Below are 22,451 nucleotides of genomic sequence, written 5' to 3' on the forward strand. Positions count from 1 at the left end.
CATGGAAGTTGTATCCAAGGTGGAAGGTGTATAAAGAAAAGAAGTGGGCCACGAACAAATCTTTGGAGCACTGCAGAGCAGAAATTATATAGGGAAGATGTCAGTACATCTGAATGGCGGGACAGAGGAGAGCCCAGAATTCATGCAATCTGATGGGGAGGGGAGTGTGGTGCCCAAAATTCATGCATTTAAGGAAAAGCCCCAAATGTATGAACTGGAATGTGTGTAAGAACTGAGCTTACGAGGGTGGGGGTGAGGACAGAATTGATTAATTAGCGTCAGGAGGAAGCACTGATTTACTGGGGAGATTGAACTGATTTTATCTGAGCAGACAGAATTGATGAACTGGTATGTGTGAGAACAGGGATGATTCACTGGTGAGGGAGTAAGGATGTCAATTAATTAGGAGTGGCTTCAGGAAGCCATGACCTTCTGGAGTGTGGTTATTTTACCCCCATGCTAATGCTTAGTCCTCAAAGGAGGAGGGGCTCAAGAACATTTGGAAACCCTTGCCTGAGACATTTTCTGGAACACATAGGGACAGATAATAGTACAAATTTAGAACAATAAAAATTACATGAAAGTAAAAATTTCCTGAGGCTGATCCTTCCCTTGTTAGTGTTTCTCTCCTCCTGACTTTTCCTGATTGTTTTTCCATTCATTTTGTACCTTTTTTAATAGTTATTTTCATTATTATCCTTTAATTTCCTATATTCTACATCCAAAACAACTATGTTAAAAGAATGTTAAAGATTGAAAATTCAAAGCACTCAAAAGTTAGGAAATGCCAGAATTCAGGGTGCCCATAATTATGGCTCATGGAAAATAAGAGATATGAACATTTATTGATTATGTCAACTGACTCGCTTCCATTCTCCTCTGGCTTATCTGCACCTCTTCCACTTTGAGAAGTGGATCGTCTCTCTGATTGCAGCATAGGGAAATGTTTTCTCTTTGAGAAACTGAGGTCTGTGTTACTATTTAGATCCAAGAAAAATATTTAGAACAAGAAAGAAAAAAAAAAGAAAAAAAAGGATGAGTCATGAGAGAAGTGGGATTCAGACTAAGAGAAGCAAAGGCAGCACATACACCAGCAGCTACTAGGCGGACACGATGCTGATAGGACAATAAGAGGGTTTCAGCAGAGTTTATTGCCCCAGTTAACAAGAGGTGGTATTCCAAACACAAATTCTGCAAGGAAAATGATTAAATTCTCCACGGCACTTACCATAATTCTTAAAAATAAAAAGCAGAGGCAGAAATTTTGCTAATTATAGTATGTTTGTTTTTACTATAGGTCCTTGAGGCAATCAGTTCCACATTAGGAATACAAAAATACTGTGAGAGAAATAAAAATATGGGTATGTACCCAGAGAAAAGTTTCCATCATTAGCTGCTGAGCACCCCCCACCAATTAAAATAACCATCAAAGGCCAGGCATTTAATGCTGGAATAATTAATAGCAGAGCACAATTAATATCTTTCACAGAAACCAGGAGACAGAGAGCGTACCACCCACCAACTATTCATCACTTGCCTTCTGATAATGAAAAATAGGGACGGGAAGTGCTTTGTTTTTCCACTTTCCAGTAGTCTAGCTACCTAGAGACAACCTCTCACTGGGACTCTCTCTTCATTTCTGTGAACACTGATTGTTAATATAGCCACTGGAGACAAGAGATGCCATGCATTAAGATGTCCATCCAGTAAAGAAGAGCTTAACCACCTGCTTAACTTTAAGCACCTGAGGTACTCCATTGAAGACAAGGGCCTTGCCTAGACTAGGAAACTTAGTCATGTGTAAAAACATGTTAACTAATAGGTTTTAACTCACATGTTTTTAAACACTTATGAAGAGGGGGCTTAACACCTTTAAAAACATACTGGCTCATGGTGGCTGTCCCTGAGAGGTGGAAGGGGCATGACCAACAAGGCAGGTCAGTTACTTAAAACCAAGCATGTGCATAAGCGGTTTGCTGGGTCAGGGCACAGCTAAGAAAACAGAGGGGCACAAGGTCTGAGAAAGCAAGACTGCAAACTGTGCTGGGGTGCAGGAGATTTTCTACCAGAATCTGTGCCTGTGTTGATCGTCTGAAACACTTAACACTTCCGCCCTCTCAAATCTACCTGTGTGTTGCAATATTCTTGCTTTTCCTAAAGCCAAAAATGATGTCAGATTAGCAATGGGTCATAGACCAAGGAAACATTTTGAAGTCAATGGGAGGTTAAGGTACCCAGCACCATATAGGACAGGGGTGGGCAAACTTTTTGGCCTGAGGGCCACATCAGGCCAAAAACTGTACCGAAACTGTATGGAGGGCCGGGTAGGGAAGGCTGTGCCCCCTCAAGCAGCCTGGCCCCCACCCCCTATCTGCCCCCTCCCACTTCCCGCCCCCTGACTACCCCCCTCAGAACCTCCAACCCATCCAACCCCCCCAGCTCCTTGTCCCCTGACTCCCCCCCCGGGACCCTACCCTCTATCTAACCCCTACTGCTCCATATCCCCTGACTGCCCCACCCCATCCACACCCCCGGCCCCTGACAGGTCCCCCGGGACTCCCACACCTGTCCAACACCCCCTGTTCCCCATCCGTGCCCCAGAACCTCTGCCTCATCCAACCGCCCCCTACTCCCTGTCCCTTGACTGCCCCGTGGGACTCCCTGCCCCTTATCCAACCCCCCCACTCCCCGCCCCCTTACCATGTCACTAAGAGCACCAGGACTGGCAGCCGTACCACCCAACCAGAGCCAGCCACGCTGCCGTGCTGCCTGGCAGGAGCTCGCAATCCCGCCACCCAGAGTGCTGGTGGCACAGTGAGCTGAGGCTGTGGGGGAGGCGGGAGAGCAGGGGAGCTGGCAGCAGGGGACTAACCTCCGCTGGCCAGGAGCTCAAGGGCCTGGCAGGAGGGTCCCGCAGGCCAGATGTGGCACATGGGCTGCAGTTTACCCACCTCTGATATAGGAGGTGCTCAGCTGGGCTTTTCATTAGTGGAGAGAGGCTTCAGTTCCTTTGCTGATATTAATTCATAATGGAACCATAAGGTAAGCGAACATAAATTACCTGCACCCCGCGGTTAGCATTACTATAGTATCTGTGTGTTCTGTTCTATAAAGATTTACAAAGCCTCAGAAAGACAAATCTGAGTGACTGGCTGATTGAGCGTCTAATGCAGTCAAAGCCAATTCTCACCTTCATTTCCTTTTTCCAGGCTATCTCACCAGGGTGCAATCAAAAGCAGGTCTAAAATGTGTTATATTTTTCTGAACTCTGCCAACTACTTGTCCCATCCCCTCCAAGTGCAGAGAAGACAAGTGTTGAGCTTCATATTGACCTGGACCTAATCTATAGCTAAGAGGTTACTGTTTTACTAGCTGCCTCAGTGATTCTTCTTAGCTGAACTCACTCCCTTCCAAAATATTTAGCCCACACTGAGTCCCACATCAATCACCTGCCTCACACACATCACATTTCCAGGATGTGTCAAGACACACTGGTGTTTCAGAATATGGCTAGGAAGCCTCAATGTTTATATAGGGCTTAGTATACTGTACTTACAAATGTGCCATGAGAAAAGAAGAACACGAATATGCTGCTGGGAGTTCAAGAATTTTAAAAATCATCCGAGCTCTCAGAAACACGCCATGAAGGCAAAGATATTATGGATATTACTATTGGGAAAAAACAAGGTTCATTCCCAGTTACCTAATATGCAAAAGAACTTTTTCAGTAACTCTAGCCTTTGATAGACTCCCCTAGGCAGGCATGACAAGCAGGGGATGGCTGTAATTATTTTAACACCCATTTATATTACAATAGCACCCAAAGGTGTCAGGTCAGGATTGGGCCCTATTATACCAGGCCCTATATAAACATAAATGTGGACATGATCCCTACCCCGAAAAGTTTGCAATCTAAAGTCAAAACCTCACTCATTTTTTATGCCAGCTGGAGGACACAAACTATTTCAGGAATGGAGACTATGCTCTGAGGTTGGCAGCGACCACTGTTGTGTGCAGACCCATACCATGCCTCTTGGAGCTGCTGCCAAGGCTGTGTGCTGCCACACTCCCCTATAATCTCACAATACACCCTTGTGCGTTTATACTTGGTTCCAGCAATGAGCTTTCAAAACGCTGGAAACAGCCAGCACTGTCAGTTATCAGCTGGAATTGTGAGATCTTGCATGTTGTCACTTTTATATTCAACTTCTGTATAAAAACCCAAGTGAGTGCTCCAGTCTGATCAACAACAGCTAGGAAAGAAACGCACTGCACACCTTTGGGATTGTACAATTTGCTGTAGGCTTCTGATTGTACAATTTGCTGTAGGCTTGCTATGATTTCCTGGGCCTTTTAAAATCACCCATTGAAGGAGAGATCCTATTGGGATCCAGGAAGTGGGTGGGGAGAGCCCGCCCACTACTCAAGGACCTCCCCCCAGCCTAAGGGGAGTATCCACAGGTCCGGGATTCTAAGTGAGTACGGGGGACAAAGATAGAACAGGGACAAGGGTGAGGTCAGAGGGCTAAACGAAGGGAACCTGATGAGGACACCAAACTGAGAACCCTGGACAGCACCCACAGGAACTCCGCCTAGATGCGTGAGTGGACGGAGGATAGAAAATAGGCCCCAGTGTCACAGGAGATCCCGTCTGCCAACCTCCTCTCCCTGGTCTTGTAGATGGCCATTTTGGCCAGGGCTAGGAGGAGGTTGAAAAGGAGGTCCTGTGACTTCGTGGAGCCATGGATAGCAAGTGCGTAGATAAGAAGGTGAGGGGATTAAAGGCAAAAGGAATGTTCAAACATTTGCCTTTATGTGAATGAGGAGAAAGTGTCATTGGTGAAATGTACGGAATTTAAACTTAGTTCCTTGTAGCTCATTTTCTGCAAATTTACCATCATCATCTGAAACTAATATAAATATAAAATTGATATCCTTCACTATAAAGATTCTTTTCCTATAGCTCTTACAACAGGAGCATTTCCATTAATATTGGACTAAAACATCACTAAAATAGCTTAACATTTTAGTGTGATACTGCTTACATAAAGGTTTGAGTGCCTTGTCTGCTGAAACCTGGTGACTCGGAACAGTAACTAAAGGCATTGTTACTTTCTGCAACATGTATCACTCGCAAAGACAATCCATAAATACCTGTATCCCATCACCCACACTTAAGAGTACACCACTGCAAGGACACTACACTTTCAAGAGGGCTCCCATGTTCTGAAATACCACCACTTGGGATTAGATGTTGAACATTTCAGGGATAAACTGTTCTCTTGTGTTCTGCAAGTGTTCCTGGCCATACGAATGCTTAATTCTAAAGAGAGAGAACAGTGTATGCTGCCGGGTAAATTCTCATCTCTGCTACTTGAGGATAGGCTTGGCAGAAGCTGATTTTTAAAATTTTTTTTGACAGATATCAATGTTTATTTTTAAGCTTTTTTTTAGATTTGTCTCGATTTAAATTTTCAGTTTTTCTATCTATCTAGAGAGAGAGAGGGGTGGGGGTAAGGTGTGGGCGGGAGGACGGTTTGTGTATGCACTGTGAAACCAAAGTTTCCCGACATTTACCAATAAAAATCTAATCCTTCCAAGCCTACTTGATTCAGCAAAGCACTTAAACACATGAGTAACCTAAAGCACTTATGCACATGCTTACGTGTTTTACTGAATCAAGGCCAAAATACAGTTTCAGCACTGTAATAGCTGAGAGAAGATTTTTGGCCCAGCATTTAAAAAAAAAAATCTTTACAAGCTGAAATAGTTTTCTCTGAGTGATTCTGTAGGAAGGGTTACATTGTGCAGTCACACCCCATTGAAACCAGAGAGCTCTGGTTTTCACCTTACCAGAAGGGGGTTACCTGACGTATAGAAAACTGAGCATCTCTCAGAGGCATGTCCTATTATGAAAGGAGCTGAGGGTCTGCGCCATTCAAAAATGGAGCAATGCCACATATAGATAAAAACTGTCCAAAGGAGCCTGAGGCTCAGATGCTAGACGTCCTCAACTGCCACAGATCACAGGAGCTAGGGTTTAACATTCATTAAGTTCACTTATTCCAAGTATTACTAACAGAGAGGCAGACATAGGTCATTATTTTACATTAAAAGGTCTCTACTTCCCAGGTCTCTGGCATTTTTGCTTTATCATCCTCTCTCTGTGCTCAGATCTGCAAGATTTTTTTATTATGAGGATGTCCCAGGCCTTCTGAATCAAGACATGATCAGGGGCCTCCTCCAAGACTACTAGAAATGGGCTAACACTGTGGTGTATCGAAGAATTACAATTTTCTGTGTTTTTTTAACAGGAAGTCCAAGGGTATCATGAGTAAGGCAACGATTTAGTCACGGGTATTTTTAGTAAAAGGCATGGACAGGTCACGGGCAATAAACAAAAATTCATGGCCCATGACCTGTCCATGACTTATAGTAAAAATGCCTATGTTTAAATGGGGGGGGGGTCCTGGGTGTGTGTGTGGGGAGCTGCTGCTGCTGGAGGGCATGTGGGGGTGGTGGCTACTCGGGGGGGGTGCCTGGGGCCAGCGGCTCCAGTTGCTGGGGACCACGGTTGCTCTGGCCCACCAGATGGGGACCACTGCCCGGGGCTGCAGCTGCTCCAGCCTGCCTGCCGGGGACTGCTGCTTGGGCGGCCCTGGGCAACCACACTGGCCCCTGAAGAAGTCATGGAATCCGTGACTTATATGACCTCCATGACAGACATGGAGCCCTAATCACAAAGTAATTCCATGTTTGTCCATTTACTAATATTTGCATCTATCTTATATATTTCTAGAGCACGGCTAACCTAATGGGACCATATTTTCAAAAGAAATCAATACACACTGGGTGCTGAGCTTGCTAAAATCTGGCCCTAAAACCTAATAATTCTGTGCTAGCCCATCTGAGGTTAGGAATCCTTCACCAATATTTTTGTACTTTTGAGCTTTTCTGCTAATTATGAATTGAAGGTATCTTTCAGGAAACGGTCCTTCTAGCAATCTCCTGATGTTCCTTGTAGATTTTCTTTAGCCAATAATGTATCGGTTACCATTGAAACAAAAAATTCACATGTGGAAGTGGAAGTTGTTCGATGCCAAATCAGGTGCCGTTCATTACTCAAGGGGAATTTCTTCATCTAGAGTCTTTTCCCATTTATCCAGATAATTACATTGGTTTTCCACATCAAGCATGCAGGCTCATTATCACCCTTTCACTCTCCGTAAGTAGTCTCCAAGCCACATTTCCCTAAGGTTTGAAATCTAATTTTTAAATCTTTGAATAGTTAAATATTGGGCGTTTATCTTAATTAAATGTGCTTTGTGAGGTCTCCAGGTCTAGCATATTTCTCCCCATTAACTAACTACCTTACACTGTCTAGACCATTTAGTGAAAAACAGGACTGGTATCTCCTAGAGGAAAGTTTGGACCATGTCTTATTGTTTTCAAAGAAGGAAGAGGAAAGATGACCCTTGCTTATCCGAGGTTTCTAAGATCTGTGTAAGTGGAAAGCACAGATCTTGGAATTTCGGAAGGAAAATTAATGTTCCAAAGGAGTAGCAGTATCTTCCTTCTGCACAGCATTTACTGCTGCCCTTATTAGGCCAAATTACCAGAACTGTATCTATGCCTGATCGTATCTCTTCATTGAGTCACAGAATTTAAAGCCAGAAAGGGCCATTAGATCATCTAGTCTCACATATTGTATATCGTAGGCTATAAAATTTCACCCACTTATGTCTGTATTAAACCCCCATAACTTGTGTTGGCTAAAACAGATCTTCAGAAATGCATTCAGTCTTAATGGAGAATATACCACTTTCCTTGGTAGTTTCCTCTAATGGTTAATCACCCTTGCTATTAAAAATGTGTGCCTAATTTCTAATTTGAATTCTGCAGCTTCCAGCCATTGGTTCTTGTTATGCCACTAATCTCGGTTAGATTAAAGCAATGTTTACTACCCAGTATTTTCTCCCTGTGAAGGTTCTTATACACAGATATGAAGTCAGCATTCAGTCTTCTTTGTGATAAGCTAAACACATTGAGCTCTCTCACTGTAAGGTATTTTCTCTAGCCCTCAAATAATTTTTGTGGCTCTTTTCTCCACCCTTTCCAGTCTCCCAACATTCTTTTAAAAACATGGATGGCAGAATTGGACACACTATTCCAGTATTGGGCTCACCAATGCCACACAGAGAGGAAGAATCACCTCCCCACTCCTACTCACTACTTCCCTGCTTATACATCCAAGGATCACGTTAGCCCTTTTTGCTACAGTATTGCATGCGTAGCTCACATTCAGTTGTTTGCCCACTAAGCCCCCTAAATCCTTTTTAGAGTCACTGCTTTCCAGAAGACAGTCCTGTATGGCCTCCATTCCTTGTTCCTTAGGTCTGGATCCACTAGCCCTCCTTCCAGTACTGGTTTGCCTAATGTTTGAGGGGAGTTGAGTTGTTTTTTAAAGCAATTCCTAGAATCGCATTACCCTAAATAAAGAATGAAGCTGATGAGTGGTTTTGTTTAGGTAAAAATCTTGTCAAGTTGGGTTGGGTTTGGTCCTATTTAGAAATCTTCCAAAGATCAGGGAAGTGAGGTCCAGAGAAATGGTTCAATTTTTGGCTCATCTCTGTAAGTAACTGAATGTATGCTTTGATTAAACATGTTTCACCTGCAATTAGACCTGTGTTGCAATATCAATAACACAGCTACCATTCAAATGCACTATGTTAGAAAGAACAAAGGATCCATGACAAACTTTGTTTTAACGTGAATCTTGCAGAAATCAAGCTGGTAGACAAAAAGAAATTAAAAAGTGTTCTTTCTTTCTGATCAGGGTTTGGGCATTCTAGCATAAGAATACCGTAATGATAAGCTCACAGGACAACATGGTGCACTGTTACCTAGTGTAATATGCAGTGACTCATATGCCATAATGTGAATCACGGAATTCCGCTAGCACTATTTGGGCTTATGCGTGGTCAAGTCCTACGTTGCATTCAGCTAGATGTACATCGGCCACATACATACTGGGAGGTCAATCTGAAAGTTTACTGCTGCATTTTAACAACTAACCGAGAATTATATTTTGTTAATAAAATACCTTCCCCTGCCTCTAAACATTCTGTTGAAAAACAGAATGACTTACATAGAAATCTTTATGACAGTCAACGTATGTCCTGACTTCTTTTTATCATTTGTGTTCTGCCATGTGGAGGGAGCTGTAATTTGCTCCACGTAATTAGGTTAAATTTAATTTTGGTGATGACTGGATAGATATTATCTGATATTGTATTTTGTCATCCTCTGCTTAGCAGGTTGCCTAAAGTACTTCATTCACTTTGGGAGCCAGCAAAATTGCCGCTCAGTCAGTGGCATATTTGGAGAGCAAATTACCCTTAAATTTTAGGCAAGTTTATTTTAGAACCTGATCATGGTCCAAAGTGGTTTATAAGGTTCCTTAAATTCTATGTTCATTTTTAAAACAGATATTTATCTATCTGTACAAAGCCTGAAAGAGAGAAAAAACGCCAAACCTTCAACTCTCCTTTCATAAGTGAACTTTACAATGGTCTTTTCACTAGAAAGTTGTTTGGTTCTATGCCAATGATCTTTTACTCTTTTTCTAATCCTTAATTAATCCTTTTTAAAAACAATTTATGTGCTGCATATTCCACTGATGCTCAGCCTTCTGTCTGTGTATATGTATCGCAACAAGATCTTTTACAGCAAGGCTAACATTCATAAATTACAAATGTAAATCCATATTGAGGCACTTCAGTAAAAATGAACTGATTTTTCAGAGTTGATGACTGGCAGCTCCTATTGAAATCAATGGGAATTTGTGTGTGCTTAGCACTTCTTAAACACAGGCCACTGAGGTGCCTAAATATGGATGTCATTGCCTAACTTTAGGCACCCACTTCTAAGAGCTTTGGCTCCATTTTCTAACATTTATGAGGTCTTCAGACCAGGGAGAATATCTGTCTTGTTAAAATACATCAATGTGAGTCACCATGAATTGAAAACAGACGAGTTTCTCAGTAGCAAAGCCATGCTTTTTTGCTAAAAATCACATACAGTGTGTGGACACCATTCCTTTGACATGCCTGCAGATTCAAAGAAATCCTACAAGCTATTGGAAGGGGCATGGGAAGTTTTGGAGGAAAGAATTAAAGAACAACTGCCACCAAATGCTGTAGCAGTTTTAGAGCTGAATTTTCAGCATGCGGTCTCCATCTGTGCACATTCAAACATGCACGTGCAATTTTTGTGCATTATTATGTGTGCATGTACATGCTTGAATGCACAAACATTTGTATGTGCATAAAATGAATTTTGCCTGAATCAATTCTATTGTTTGTGTGCAAAAATTATAATGCACATAAAGCTCCACAAAAAGGGATTTATGTACACCAAGTACCACAGAGGCCAGGCCGAAGCCCCTTTGAAAACGTAACACTTAATGTCAATGAAGTATTAGATTTATGTCCTCTTGCTTAAGAAAGTGCAGCTGGATGCTTAGAGATGGAGCATGCTCAGTGTCATTAATCACCAGCCTTGAAGCTGGTGATGCGAGTGGGAATTTTGCCTCAGTAAGGGCTGCAAGATCAGGCCTTAGGCTGTACGTTAGATGTTAAACGAATACATACATTGGAAGGAAGCCACTAGACACCATAGATCTGACTTACCACAAGAGCAGCATGTGAAGCAGTTGGTGTGGTAGAGGTTACCCATTGCTTGGCAAGCCTGGCTCGCTCCATAGACGCCCTTTCCACACTTTATACAAATACCTAGGAAGAAGAAAGAGACTTAACATCAGAATCCTCAGCAGTTGTAAAAAGCAGCTGATGGCTATTGATTTGTAAACACTTATTGTACCCTCATCAAGCCCGAAAACCATGAACTAATGATCCTGATAGAATCCAGACACCAGAACTGGTGGCAGGCATCTTGAGTGAAATGACTACGTTAAAACCAATCAAAAATAAAAGGCAGAAAATCCTAGCGTGGCTGGTGAAACAAAGTATGAAGAGCTAGGCTGGCCAAAAAGCACAAAAATCCCCCGGAGACAGGTAGAGAAGGGACAGGAAATCTGAATGCCCGCTGGAAAGAATTCGGACTTCCAAAGAAAAACAGCAGCGGTCTTCTATACAAGGTAAGTGATCTCAGCACAACATGTTACATTCAGCATTACCAGTAAAACAAACAATATGGTCAAACAGTGTCATAGAAAAAAAAGCATTTATTTTGTTCTCTCCAATAAAGTAATCACCATATCAATAGTGAACTGAAGTCCATAAGGAGCTCAGTGAAATGACCCTGTCAGTCATATGTAACATTTTTTAACTTTCTGTTGTTAGTAATACTTAGCCCCTACACACTGGGAATTTTACAAAACAAAGAGCAAGACATTTACCCCCTGGAATCTGGGTTTTCAGATTGGATTCTACTCGGGCTACTTAGTGCATATTGCAGGAGCTATACTTCTATTTTTAGCAAGATAGCTTGTTCAGAACTAGCACCCGTATGTCTACCAAAGCTGGAATTACACCTCCAGGCTCCACTGAAGACAGACCCTAATGGTGCAGACCTGGCAGGGAGTTCTGCCATTGACTTCAGTGGTGTCCGGATTCTACCCTAAAGATCTGCTCCTGCTCCTATTGAAATCAATGGCAATTCGTATCAGTTTTTTACAAGAGAACAGTTGAAGATCCCAGCATAGCTGTGGCAATGCCAGTTAGCTACTGCTGCTGCAGAGTTCAGAGAAAGATTTGTGATTTGGGTAGGTGCTACAAAGATTGTGGTTAGTTTTCTCATGGTAAGGGAGTGATAGGTGGCTGATTATATAGAACTGGCAAATTTCCATTGTTCAGATACTTTTCTTGATGAGATTGTAACTATTTTAAGGTAGGTCAAATGTGTCTCCTAAAACTCTTGAAGCAACATTGAATTAATCCCTGACATGCTTGATTTTAATGGATTTGTGGCCATTTACACCAGAGATTAATTTGTCTCTGTGTCTTTAATAAGGAATTTAATACATAAAACACTGGTACAAAATTACCTCGTTTCATACAGATTATTTTTTGTTTTCCTGATATGTCCATTGGTCCATGACTTGCCTGATTTAACTGTGCAGTATGCAGTGCAGCTGTATCTGTGTTGGTCCCAAGATATTACAGAGACAAGATGAGTGCGGTAATATCGTTTATTGGACTAACTTCTGTTGGTGAGAGAGACAAGCTTTTGATGCTGAGGAAGAGCTCTATGTAGCTCGAAAGCTTGTCTCTCTCACCAGCAGAAGTTGGCCCAATAAAATATATTACCTCACCCACCTTGTCTCTTTAATTGTGTAGTGTAAATTAATAAAGTCAATGTGATTTTGAAATTACTTTAGAAGAACATAAAATACACTTTTGCTTCAATTATCTTCTGTAATTAAGCTACTTGTATGCTGGTTAAGGCCCTGATCCTGCAAACATTTATACATATGGTAACTTTAAATCTTATTAAAACAACAAGGATTCCAGTGGCACCTTAAAGACTAACAGATTTATTTGGGCATAAGCTTTCATGGGCTAGAACCCAGATGAAGTGCCTAATCACATCAGCCACACTATCAGAGGCTCGTTCACCTGCACATCTACCAATGTGATATATGCCATCATGTGCCAGCAATGCCCCTCTGCCATGTACATTGGTCAAACTGGACAGTCTCTACATAAAAGAATAAATGGACACAAATCAGACGTCAAGAATTATAACATTCAAAAACCAGTCGGAGAACACTTCAATCTCTTTGGTCACTCGATTACAGACCTAAAAGTTGCAATTCTTCGACAAAAAAACTTCAAAAAGACTCCAACGAGAGACTGCTGAATCGGAATTAATTTGCAAACTGGATACAATTAACTTAGGCTTGAATAGAGACTAGGAGTGGATGGGTCATTACACAAAGTAAACCTATTTCCCCTTAAAAAGAAAAGGAGTACTTGTGGCACCTTAGAGACTAACAAATTTATTTGAGCATGAGCTTTCGTGAGCTACAGCTTCATCGGATGCATTTCCCCTTGTTTATTCCGCCCCCCTACCCCGCACTGTTCCTCAGACGTTCTTGTCAACTGCTGGAAATGGCCCACCTTGATCACCACTACAAAAGGGTGTCGTCTCCATCTCCGTCTTCTCCCCCCCGCCCCCGTCTTCTCCCCCCCCGCCCCCGTCTTCTCCCCCCCGCCCCCGCTGGTAATAGCTCACCTTAAGTGATCATTCTCCTTACAGTGTGTATGGTAACACCCATTGTTTCATGTTCTCTGTGTATATAAATCTCCCCACTGTATTTTCCACTGAATGCATCCGATGAAGCGAGCTGTAGCCATGAAAGCTTATGCTCAAATAAATTTGTTAGTCTCTAAGGTGCCACAAGTCCTCCTTTTCTTTTTGCGAATACAGACGAACACGGCTGCTACTCTGAAACCAATTTTTCTGGCCTCCCCATATACCTCCAAAGAGATTTCTCCTCCCCCCTCCTCCTCTTTCTGGAGTAGAAATTACCAGTTTTGGTACAGCACTAATGTTGCTGTCTCTCCCTATGGTTGTGTATTTTGACTAACGTACAGGGATAATGGGTTAAAAAAGTATATTTTGAAAAAACTCCTTTGTGTTACAAATTATTATATTTAAATAAAAAGAGTTTTACAAATTGCATGTAGTTTTCAACATTTATACTCTTAACTGACTTCACCTATGTCAGATCATGAAAATAGACTAGTCAGTTTCACCTTTGTTGTCTGATTCCCATGCGCTAGCAGGGGAATATTTAAACCTAAGCAAAACATTGTCCTCATTTAAATAAAATAATAATGAAGCTGTTTCTATTAATATTGGATTTTATGAAACCTTTAAAGTTTTTGGTGCTGAAGTACCTGACAATTTCCTTTTAATACCATTGAATCTCAATGCCCTAAATTAACCCTGTGATACCAAAACTCCTCCAGAGAGATCTATCCAACTGCCCTGTAAACAAAATTGTAAGAAAATGTTGATTCTGGGGCTAAGTATGAAATCAGATTTAATATAATAAATGAGAACTTTACTGTAGTAGGTTGACTACCTGCAGGAGCTCAACTATTACCTCTTTTTTTTTTACCAATGATTACAAAAGGTAAGAGGACTATTATTTACTATAAGTTAATGATTCATTTGCTGGTGAAAGTTATTGATCCCTCTGTAACATTCTGATCCAAAAGTGCAGCCACTTCACTCAACTAATGTTGCAACAGACCCCACATATGACAAAGCCACTGTCAGAGCAGTGAGAGTAACCAGTGAACCCCTCTATCTTCCCTGTAACTTACTGGAAACTCTAGAATCAGCCTGGTCTCTTATGTCCTTACAACACCCTAGAGGCACCCTGGGGCAGGAAGGGTTGGACATACAATACAATAGTCACACATTCACTTTTGAAACACAGTCTGTTCTTTTAGCTTAAGGCCCTGGTCAACCTTTCATTTTATTTGGGGTAAGAGACCCAGATAAGAACAACCCTTTCAGAGTTCCTGTCACTACCACCAGCCATCTTCACCCATTCTGTCCGCCCCTTCATAACATTAGTGCACTTGTGACTGACTGCCACTGACATCTCAACTAGGAGGTGGAATATTCATGTATACAGACACACCTTCGCCCTTTTCCTGCTGATTTGTACTTCAAGGATGGCAGAAATCAATAGTCTACATTTTCCTGAAATGTCTCTCTTTGCGATCTCATTCACAAATGTCATTAAATGCCAGACCTACTACAGTCAAGATCCATCATGGCATATAAAAGCGATCACCTCATTTTTTTTAATCTGTTAACCCACTGGACCATCAGTAGGGTGACCATATTTCCCTATGCTGAATACAGGACACCCGGTAAAATTACTTGTATTCAAGCGAGTTCAATAACAATCAGTCAGAACTTTGCAGTACAAACCTTCAAATGGACATCAAGTTGACTGAGCCTCCGTTAAAAAGAAACACTGCGTCGTTGGATTATTTTTATTTACTTTCTTATCTTTAAGGCTTTAGGGTTCACAGAGTGAGGGGTGACACACATACCCCTATTCCCTCTCCCCCCCACACACAGGGAGAGTGACACACACACACTCCCGTACACCTCTCTCACACAGCAGGGGTGACTGACCGACCGACCAACTGACCTGACCTTCCCTGCCCAGCACTCTCTGCCCTCCATGCCTTGCTGGGCCTCCGGGACAGACACACCTCTCCTGGAACCTGACTGCAGGGGCTTCAGCGAACCCAGCCAGAGAGGTGGTCTGTAAGGTGCCACAAGGACTCCTCCTTGTTTTTCCAGCCAGAGAGGTGACTCAGCAGGGGAGGGCGCCTAGGGGATGGAGCAGCCCCGTGCTCGCTCAGGGCAGGACCCAGGGCTGGGGGCTGAAGACGGTGCTAAGCTGTTGAGCCTGCAGGTTTGGGACATGAACAGGCTGGAAATTCCCCCCCACCGGTGTTCCCCCCTCCCCCTGCCACTCCAGAGCTTAGCTGAGGGGTGGAGAGTCTTCCCCATGCCAATGCTCTGCGGAGCTTTGGCACATGCTTGTCTCAGCACCTCCTGGCCAGCACCCCAGGCCGGAGGGTCTTGGGCTTTCCTGGGGCACCAGCCCAGCCAGAGGCAGTGGGGGAAGGAAGGAGCCTGCCAGCCAGGCTGCTGGTGAGCTCAGTGCTCTGACCAGTGTCTGGTTCTCCGTGCAGGACTGGGAGTGGGATGCACCCTGCCCGGGGGGATCTGGTGGAGCAGCAGGGCTGGAGGGGCAAAGCAGGGAGAGGACAGTGAGAGGGGGAGCACATAAAGGGTTGATGGGTGGGCTGCAGAAGCAACACATAACTGGCCGCTGCCTGGTGCCTTCCTGCACTCACCAGCCACTGCAGCTCACAGCCAGAGATGGCCAGAAACGGGACAGGGCCCTACTGGCCGAGAGTCTGCATGCAGCTAAGATAGTGCTGATGGACCAGCAGGGGGAGCGGTTGGCCCCGCACGCTGCATCTTCGCCCCACCACCAGCCTTGCACACCCATTCCCATCGTCGGCCACTGGACCCCCCCATCCCAATCACTGCTGGTGGGCGGGTGGCTGGCGTGCCGGGATCTGGCCAGCAGCAGGATCCGCCAGTAGTGATGGTGGGGAGATGGGCAAATTGTCCCATATCTTCTGTTTTTAAGAAAAAGTTGGGACACCTGCAGGAGGGCTTAAATACAGGACTGTCCCTTTAAAAACGGGACATCTGGTCACCCTCACCATCAGAAGCAAGTGAATTTTTTGATTGTGAATGGTTTATTTACACAGCTCTCCCCATCATATGATTCATTATGAGTAGCTGTCAGTTTTTTAGTTCACTTTCTCTAAAAGATTGGTCATTTATTGCAGGAATGAATGACCACAGAGATGACTGGCATTCTAATAAGATTTCATGTATAATTCCATTTATATATTTTGAAAAATATATATGCAGCTGTGGTGTGAGCTCATAATGCCCTGGAAAAATCACTAATGTGTAGGTTATTTATGATCAGTTTTCCACCAATCGCAACCCAGGCTGTGTGTTATTAGTTTGGTAAGAGGCCATACTTAATAGCAACACTGCATTTTGTTTCAGCTTTATTTCTAAATGCCTGTTGAATTTCCTATGAAGAATGTGCTATTATGGAGCAGGCATATCACATTCTGGAATTTTATTGTGTGTCACTGTTTGAATCTACTGTTTCCAACCTTTGTACAACTCATGTGCTTTTCTTGTCTCTCCTTTCCCATCAGTGTGATTATTCCAGACCTACAGCTGAGAATGTTCAGAGCTGCTCAGGATGGAGTGGAACTGAATGGGCAAAGGTGTCCTTTGTGCTCTATCCTGATACCAGGCTCATTGTAAATTAGAGCACTTCATGGATTGTGCTAATTTATGCCAGCTACCCACAGCCTCTTTAGGAGATCACAGGGATGTCCTGGCTGCAGAAAGCAGGGATGAGATAGGCACTGCCACAATGACTCTACCCGATCCAAGTATCCCCTCATGCAGGGAGAATCCTCCAGTATCCAGATCAGGGTGTAGAGTTGCTTCGCACTGCCAGCGTGGTGCAAAGCAGCCCCAACGCATCTGAGGATTGGGGCCATTAATTCTCCTCTGGAGTAGCCAGCTCAGCCTTCAGCAGTGAAAGAATGCAGTCAGTGTGACCTCACAGCCCATCAACATGGAATTGACTGCATTTTCATATGTAGATAATACAGACACAAGGAGATCAGAGTCTGATAGATGCTTGGTATCACTCTTTAGCTGGAGAGATATTACATGATGCTGTGTGTCAAGGCATTACTGGCATTAATATAAAGGTCCTGTGGGCGTGAGTATGGGATAGCTGCTCTCCGTTAGGGCATATCCTTGAGCTCCTACTACATACACTTTAACATTTGCTTGAAGATAAGGAAAAAATCAAAGTAGAGAATAATCAAGCACATATGCACAATGGACCTCGGCAAAAGAGCACAAACAATTAATGCTGGAAACTGAGACTTTTGATTGAAATTAGCTAAGCAAACTCCCCACAGCTCCCCAGATAGTATGAAACTAATCCAGTTCCTCCTGATGATGAATTGCACGTGCTTTCTCAAAGCTGCCTTACTGAGAAAGCAATGATCTGAATGTGACTGGGACAAGTCTTTCCAAAGCTGAAGAATAATGCTCAGTGACTGCTTTTTTGGAAGATCAGAACAGTGACACGTTTTCAGTCTAATACACAGAGAGACAGTTGCTGATTTAAGAATTTATCAACCCGGACAATGTTTTCAGATATATTCAGTGACTTTGCTCCAACTTTGCTGAAACGGTAAGAAGACAGCACTATGTAATGAGCAAAGGTATCAATCACAGTCTGACAGACCCAGTGTGAACTGGAGAATTCCCCAGCATGCACTTTGACCAGAGATAGTTCCAGTCTGGAGCCTGTAATAAAAACACCCCTGGACTTGGTGAACAGCATTTTCTGGGCCCATATCTACTCTTGACAGGTGTTCACAGTGCTCTCTGGACCATCAAATTGTTGGCTGGAGATCTACATATTTCCCCAGGTCCCCTAATGATAGAGAAACCAATGGGCCAGAATTTGGTACCATGTTTTCTGTGATCCAGTTAAAGGGTTAGCAGGTGAGTAAATACACTTTAGGTCCACCTCCGTCCTCAATTACATGCATGGAACTCTCCTTGGGTCAAATTCTGCCCTCACTCAAACGGCACAGCCCTACGGCAGTCAGTAGAGTAACGTGAGTCTCAGAAAGGGAGCAGAATTTGTCCTGCTGACTTCAATGGGAGCAGCATGTGTGAGTTGGACGGAAATCTGGCCCTCTTTCTCTTTTCTTTAATTTGACAGTGTGCCATGAATCAGAGACGAACCGCAGCTTTCTTTCCCCCCACATCATCTCTCACTGGGATAAATGCTACATACAGTGTACAGTAAGAAATGCCCACGCCCTGTCATTATACATTAGGGTAAAGTTAGCATTAACAAATAACACATGGCACAGATAAATCTTTGGCTACATGGTCCCATTCACAAAGCAATGGGAGAGCAAAAGGATTGGGCATGTATAACATAGGGTTATTGCAGGATCCATTTCTCTCTCACACTAGTTGAGAACTGTCTTTCTGCACATCAGCTCAGAGGTGAGTCAGGGGTTTGTAGAAGGGCAGGAGGTTCAAACACACAAGGACATGGAGAGAGAAGCTGCGTGGGTCAAGTACATCATGTCTTAATTCAATTTAGAGACAGTTAACTGAACAAGACTGAGGGTAAAAAGCCAGAGAAGGGAATATGTGCTCAGCGGCCCAACCAGTGAAGAGAGGAAGGACATGTGAGGTAGGGAGTTAGATTAAATGCTTGTGTACCACAACCAGAGTCTAACCTGGATTGCAGCAGCCAGGAGATTCTGAACAGACTGGAGAGAAAAACTCCTTTCCCTTTTAGCAAATAACATTGGAGGGATCTTCAAATGTACAAGTCACATGCCACTCAGAGGCTGAGAGGAAATATAAACCCACTCCCTACTCAGGCTCCAGTGGCTGGGGATGGTGGGGGAGGAAAGCCAAGCTTCTGGAACTCTCATTCTCAGGGCTCCCGCCACCTTCATCTATCAAAACTATCTCTTGCCAATAGGTTGTAATCCTCCAGTTACTAAGGCTCTAATAAGTTTTCCCAGTCCTGAATATACAATATAAATAAGTAAAAGCCCAATTCACAACAGATCCAGCAGGAGGATACCCAATTGCATAGTAACCACACATGACTGCACAAAAATCAGAGCGCGCTCCTTCGGCATAGATAAGAGAAGCATGATGCAGGAACCTGCTTACTAAGACTACATCATACTGCCTTCTCCAACAGGGGGGAAGGTCAACAGATAACACAAATGTGAATACATCTGAGAATGCAGAAGTTCCCCGCAGTGATACAGGAAAGAATGGAGACCATTTGCAGGTAAACATTTTAAATCCCTGTTTTAAATCATAGGCTGTTCATGCCAGGAATCTTGAGGCTTCTAAGCCTAACAGTGGTCTGGCTCTATTTAAACAACAGAAACTAGCTCTGTATGATACTTTAGAAAGTAATGACTTAACATGGCAGTGCAGACTAATAGAACAACAGCTCACACAGGCCAGAGTGCTGGAACTGGCTACACTGAGAGAAGAAATGTTGTCCAGGCTACATTGGTACCTAGTAAAATTACTGTTTAAATGAAGTCAAAATTAGAATCAGGTCACGTGCCAGGAAATGAAGCTATTTTAATTATTAAACCTTCCTCGGGGTTGCTACCAACCTTGTTCTCTTCCTCATGGAAACAGGATAAAGCTATTGCCACTAACTGGCTACAGCCTCTAGATATCTGTCTATTTTTATCAATCTACTAACTTAAATGCACTCCATCCCCATAGCATCTGTGCGTCTTATAATAGAAATAGCTTGATTACTTTAGTGTGTGTGTGTGTGTGTGGTTGGGGGGGGAGCGAGTTAGAGAGATGAGTTTTGCTCAGTTTTATCTCTTGCAGAAATGAATTCTACAGTCTACCTCCAATTCCCATCACAGTTCTGATTCTCTCACTCATGAGCCTCTGTCTATTGGCTAATAATTTCATAATTTCATTGTTCCAGTAGGATATAGCTGTCATGGGAGATCATGGCCACCGAAGGAGATGCTAGGCCAATCAAATGAAGGACTTTGGATATCAGGCCACAGAACCTCGACTCTCTTTTATATTCATTGGGGAGTCAGTGCAGAGCACCATGGTGAAGCATTTGTTCATGGCATCAGCTATGGTAAGTAGATGGGAGGCTATATTTTATACCAGTTGGAGTATTTTCAGGGTAAGTGGTTTCATACCTAGATACAGTAAAAATGATGGTGGGGAATCTGAAACTGCACTGCTGTAGAACGTCCAACACTGCTTTTCCCTGGCTCTACGTTTTAGCAGTTATAAGCCCAAAGAACATCTAGACAGATGGATTGAGGTATGTTAGCTACAAGTCAAGTGGACTACAAGCACAGCCAAGTGGAGGATGTCATGGGAGACCGTATCAGTTCTGATTAGCAGCTGTTGGAAATTGGAAGGCTTTTCTGCCATTTAAAGTAGATTCATCTAATCAAATGAAAGTGAAAGACACTAAACTGATGACACTAAGCTGGGGGGAGAGGTAGATATGCTGGAGGGTAGGGATAGGGTCCAGAGTGACATAGACAAATTGGAGGATTGGGCCAAAAAGACATCTGATGAGGTTCAACAAGGACAAGTGCAGAGTCCTGCACTTAGGATGGAAGAATCCCATGCACTGCTAAAAGCTGGGGACCGACTGGCTAAGCGGCAGTTCTGCAGAAAAGGTCCTGGGGATTACAGTGGATGAGAAGCTGGATGTGAGTCAGCAGGGTGCCCTTGTTGCCATATTGGGCTGCATTAGTAGGAGTATTGCCAGCAGATTGAGGAAAGTGATTATTCCCCTTTATTCGGCACTGGTGAGGCCACATCTGGAGTATTGTGTCCAGTTTTGCCGCCCCCCCCACAACAGAAAGGATGTGGACAAATTGGGGAGAGTCCAGCAGAGGGCAACGAAAATTATTAGGGGGCTGGGGCACATGATTTACAAGGAGAGGTTGAGGGAACAGGGCTTATTTAGTCTGCAGAAGTGAAGAGTGAGGGGGGACTTGATAGCAACCTTCAACTACCTGAAGGGGGGTTCCAAAGAGGATGGAGCTCGGCTGTTCTCAGTGGTGGCAGATGACAGAACAAGGAGCAGTGGTCTCAAGTTGCAGTGGGGAAGGTCTAGATTGGCTATTAGGAAAAACGATTTCACTAGGAGGGTGGTGAAGCATTGGAACGGGTTACCTAGAGAGGAGGTGGAATCTCCGTCGTTACAGGTTTTTAAGGCCCGGCTTGACAAAGCCCAGGCTGGGATGATTTAGTTGGTGTTGGTCCTGCTTTGAGTAGGGGGTTGGAGTAGATGACCTCCTGAGATATCTTCCAACCCTAATCTTCTATGAAAGCCTGAAGCTAGTGCAGTAAATGCTCATTGCTTCATATAGTACCTGAAATTACTGCTGTGAACCATGAAATTACTAACTATCTGCACTGAGTTGACTCTGTATTACCTGTTGGGAAAGAATATATCTTGGGTGCATCCACACCACTCTCCTTTATTCTGCCTTTTGATGCTCATGATGCTGATACTGCTTCACTTCCGCAGGGTGCGATTCACAGCCCTCTTGTTCTGATCGGCACTGTGACATCAACCCATTGGTTTACAAACAGTCGTTCATTTTTCTACTTTTTGGCCCTGTGTCAGGCAATGTCGGGGTGACTCATGCTCACTTGAGACTTAACGTCAGTGGCCAAGGACCTTCCTTCTCTAAGCACTGGAAGACAGAGTTGTTCTGGGGGCCCAGTCCCTCAGCTGCAGCACTCTGAGTTGCCTTGCAGAGGGATCAGAGTTTGGAGCTGGGTCACAGTCTCTCGCAGGTGAGTCAGCAGGAGTTGGGGCAGCTCCACTGGTGATTCACAAACATGAGGGTGAAGAGAGGAGCCTTCGAGAGAACACTCACAGCAGCAATAATGACCTACGCTGGATAACAGGTGGGAGAGTGATGCTTCAGAGAGAAACCTCACGTCTCTCCACTATTCCAACAGGCCCATTGTTGCAGTGCTTACCACAGAGAGGGAATTTTGAGATCCACTTACACTGAGTACTGGGGTGATGCCCAGTGGAATGAGCGGACTGTGGTGGGGACATAAGATGGAAACATGCCTCGTTAAAAACCTAAAGGCTCACCTATCCCACTCATCACCTGGGGCCCAAACTTTGGGTTTCTGAGACTGCCTCAAGCCAAACTGAGGGAAGCAAGGAAGCCAGTCAGCAGGCT

At 43.7% G+C, this 22,451-nt stretch overlaps 1 protein-coding gene across 1 annotated transcript in view; it reads right to left on the minus strand.

Moving 5' to 3' along the window:
• The window catches only part of WTIP (WT1 interacting protein), a 108,361-nt gene that overhangs the window by 49,750 nt on the left and 36,160 nt on the right, over positions 1-22,451 (minus strand). Inside the window, exon 2 of the mRNA XM_077831432.1 lies at positions 10,692-10,793. Within this exon, the coding sequence (XP_077687558.1) occupies positions 10,692-10,793 (102 nt within the window). The remainder of the gene's footprint in view (positions 1-10,691; positions 10,794-22,451) is intronic.

This window comes from Eretmochelys imbricata, chromosome 12, assembly GCF_965152235.1.
Source record: "Eretmochelys imbricata isolate rEreImb1 chromosome 12, rEreImb1.hap1, whole genome shotgun sequence".
Lineage (NCBI taxonomy): Eukaryota > Metazoa > Chordata > Testudines > Cheloniidae > Eretmochelys > Eretmochelys imbricata.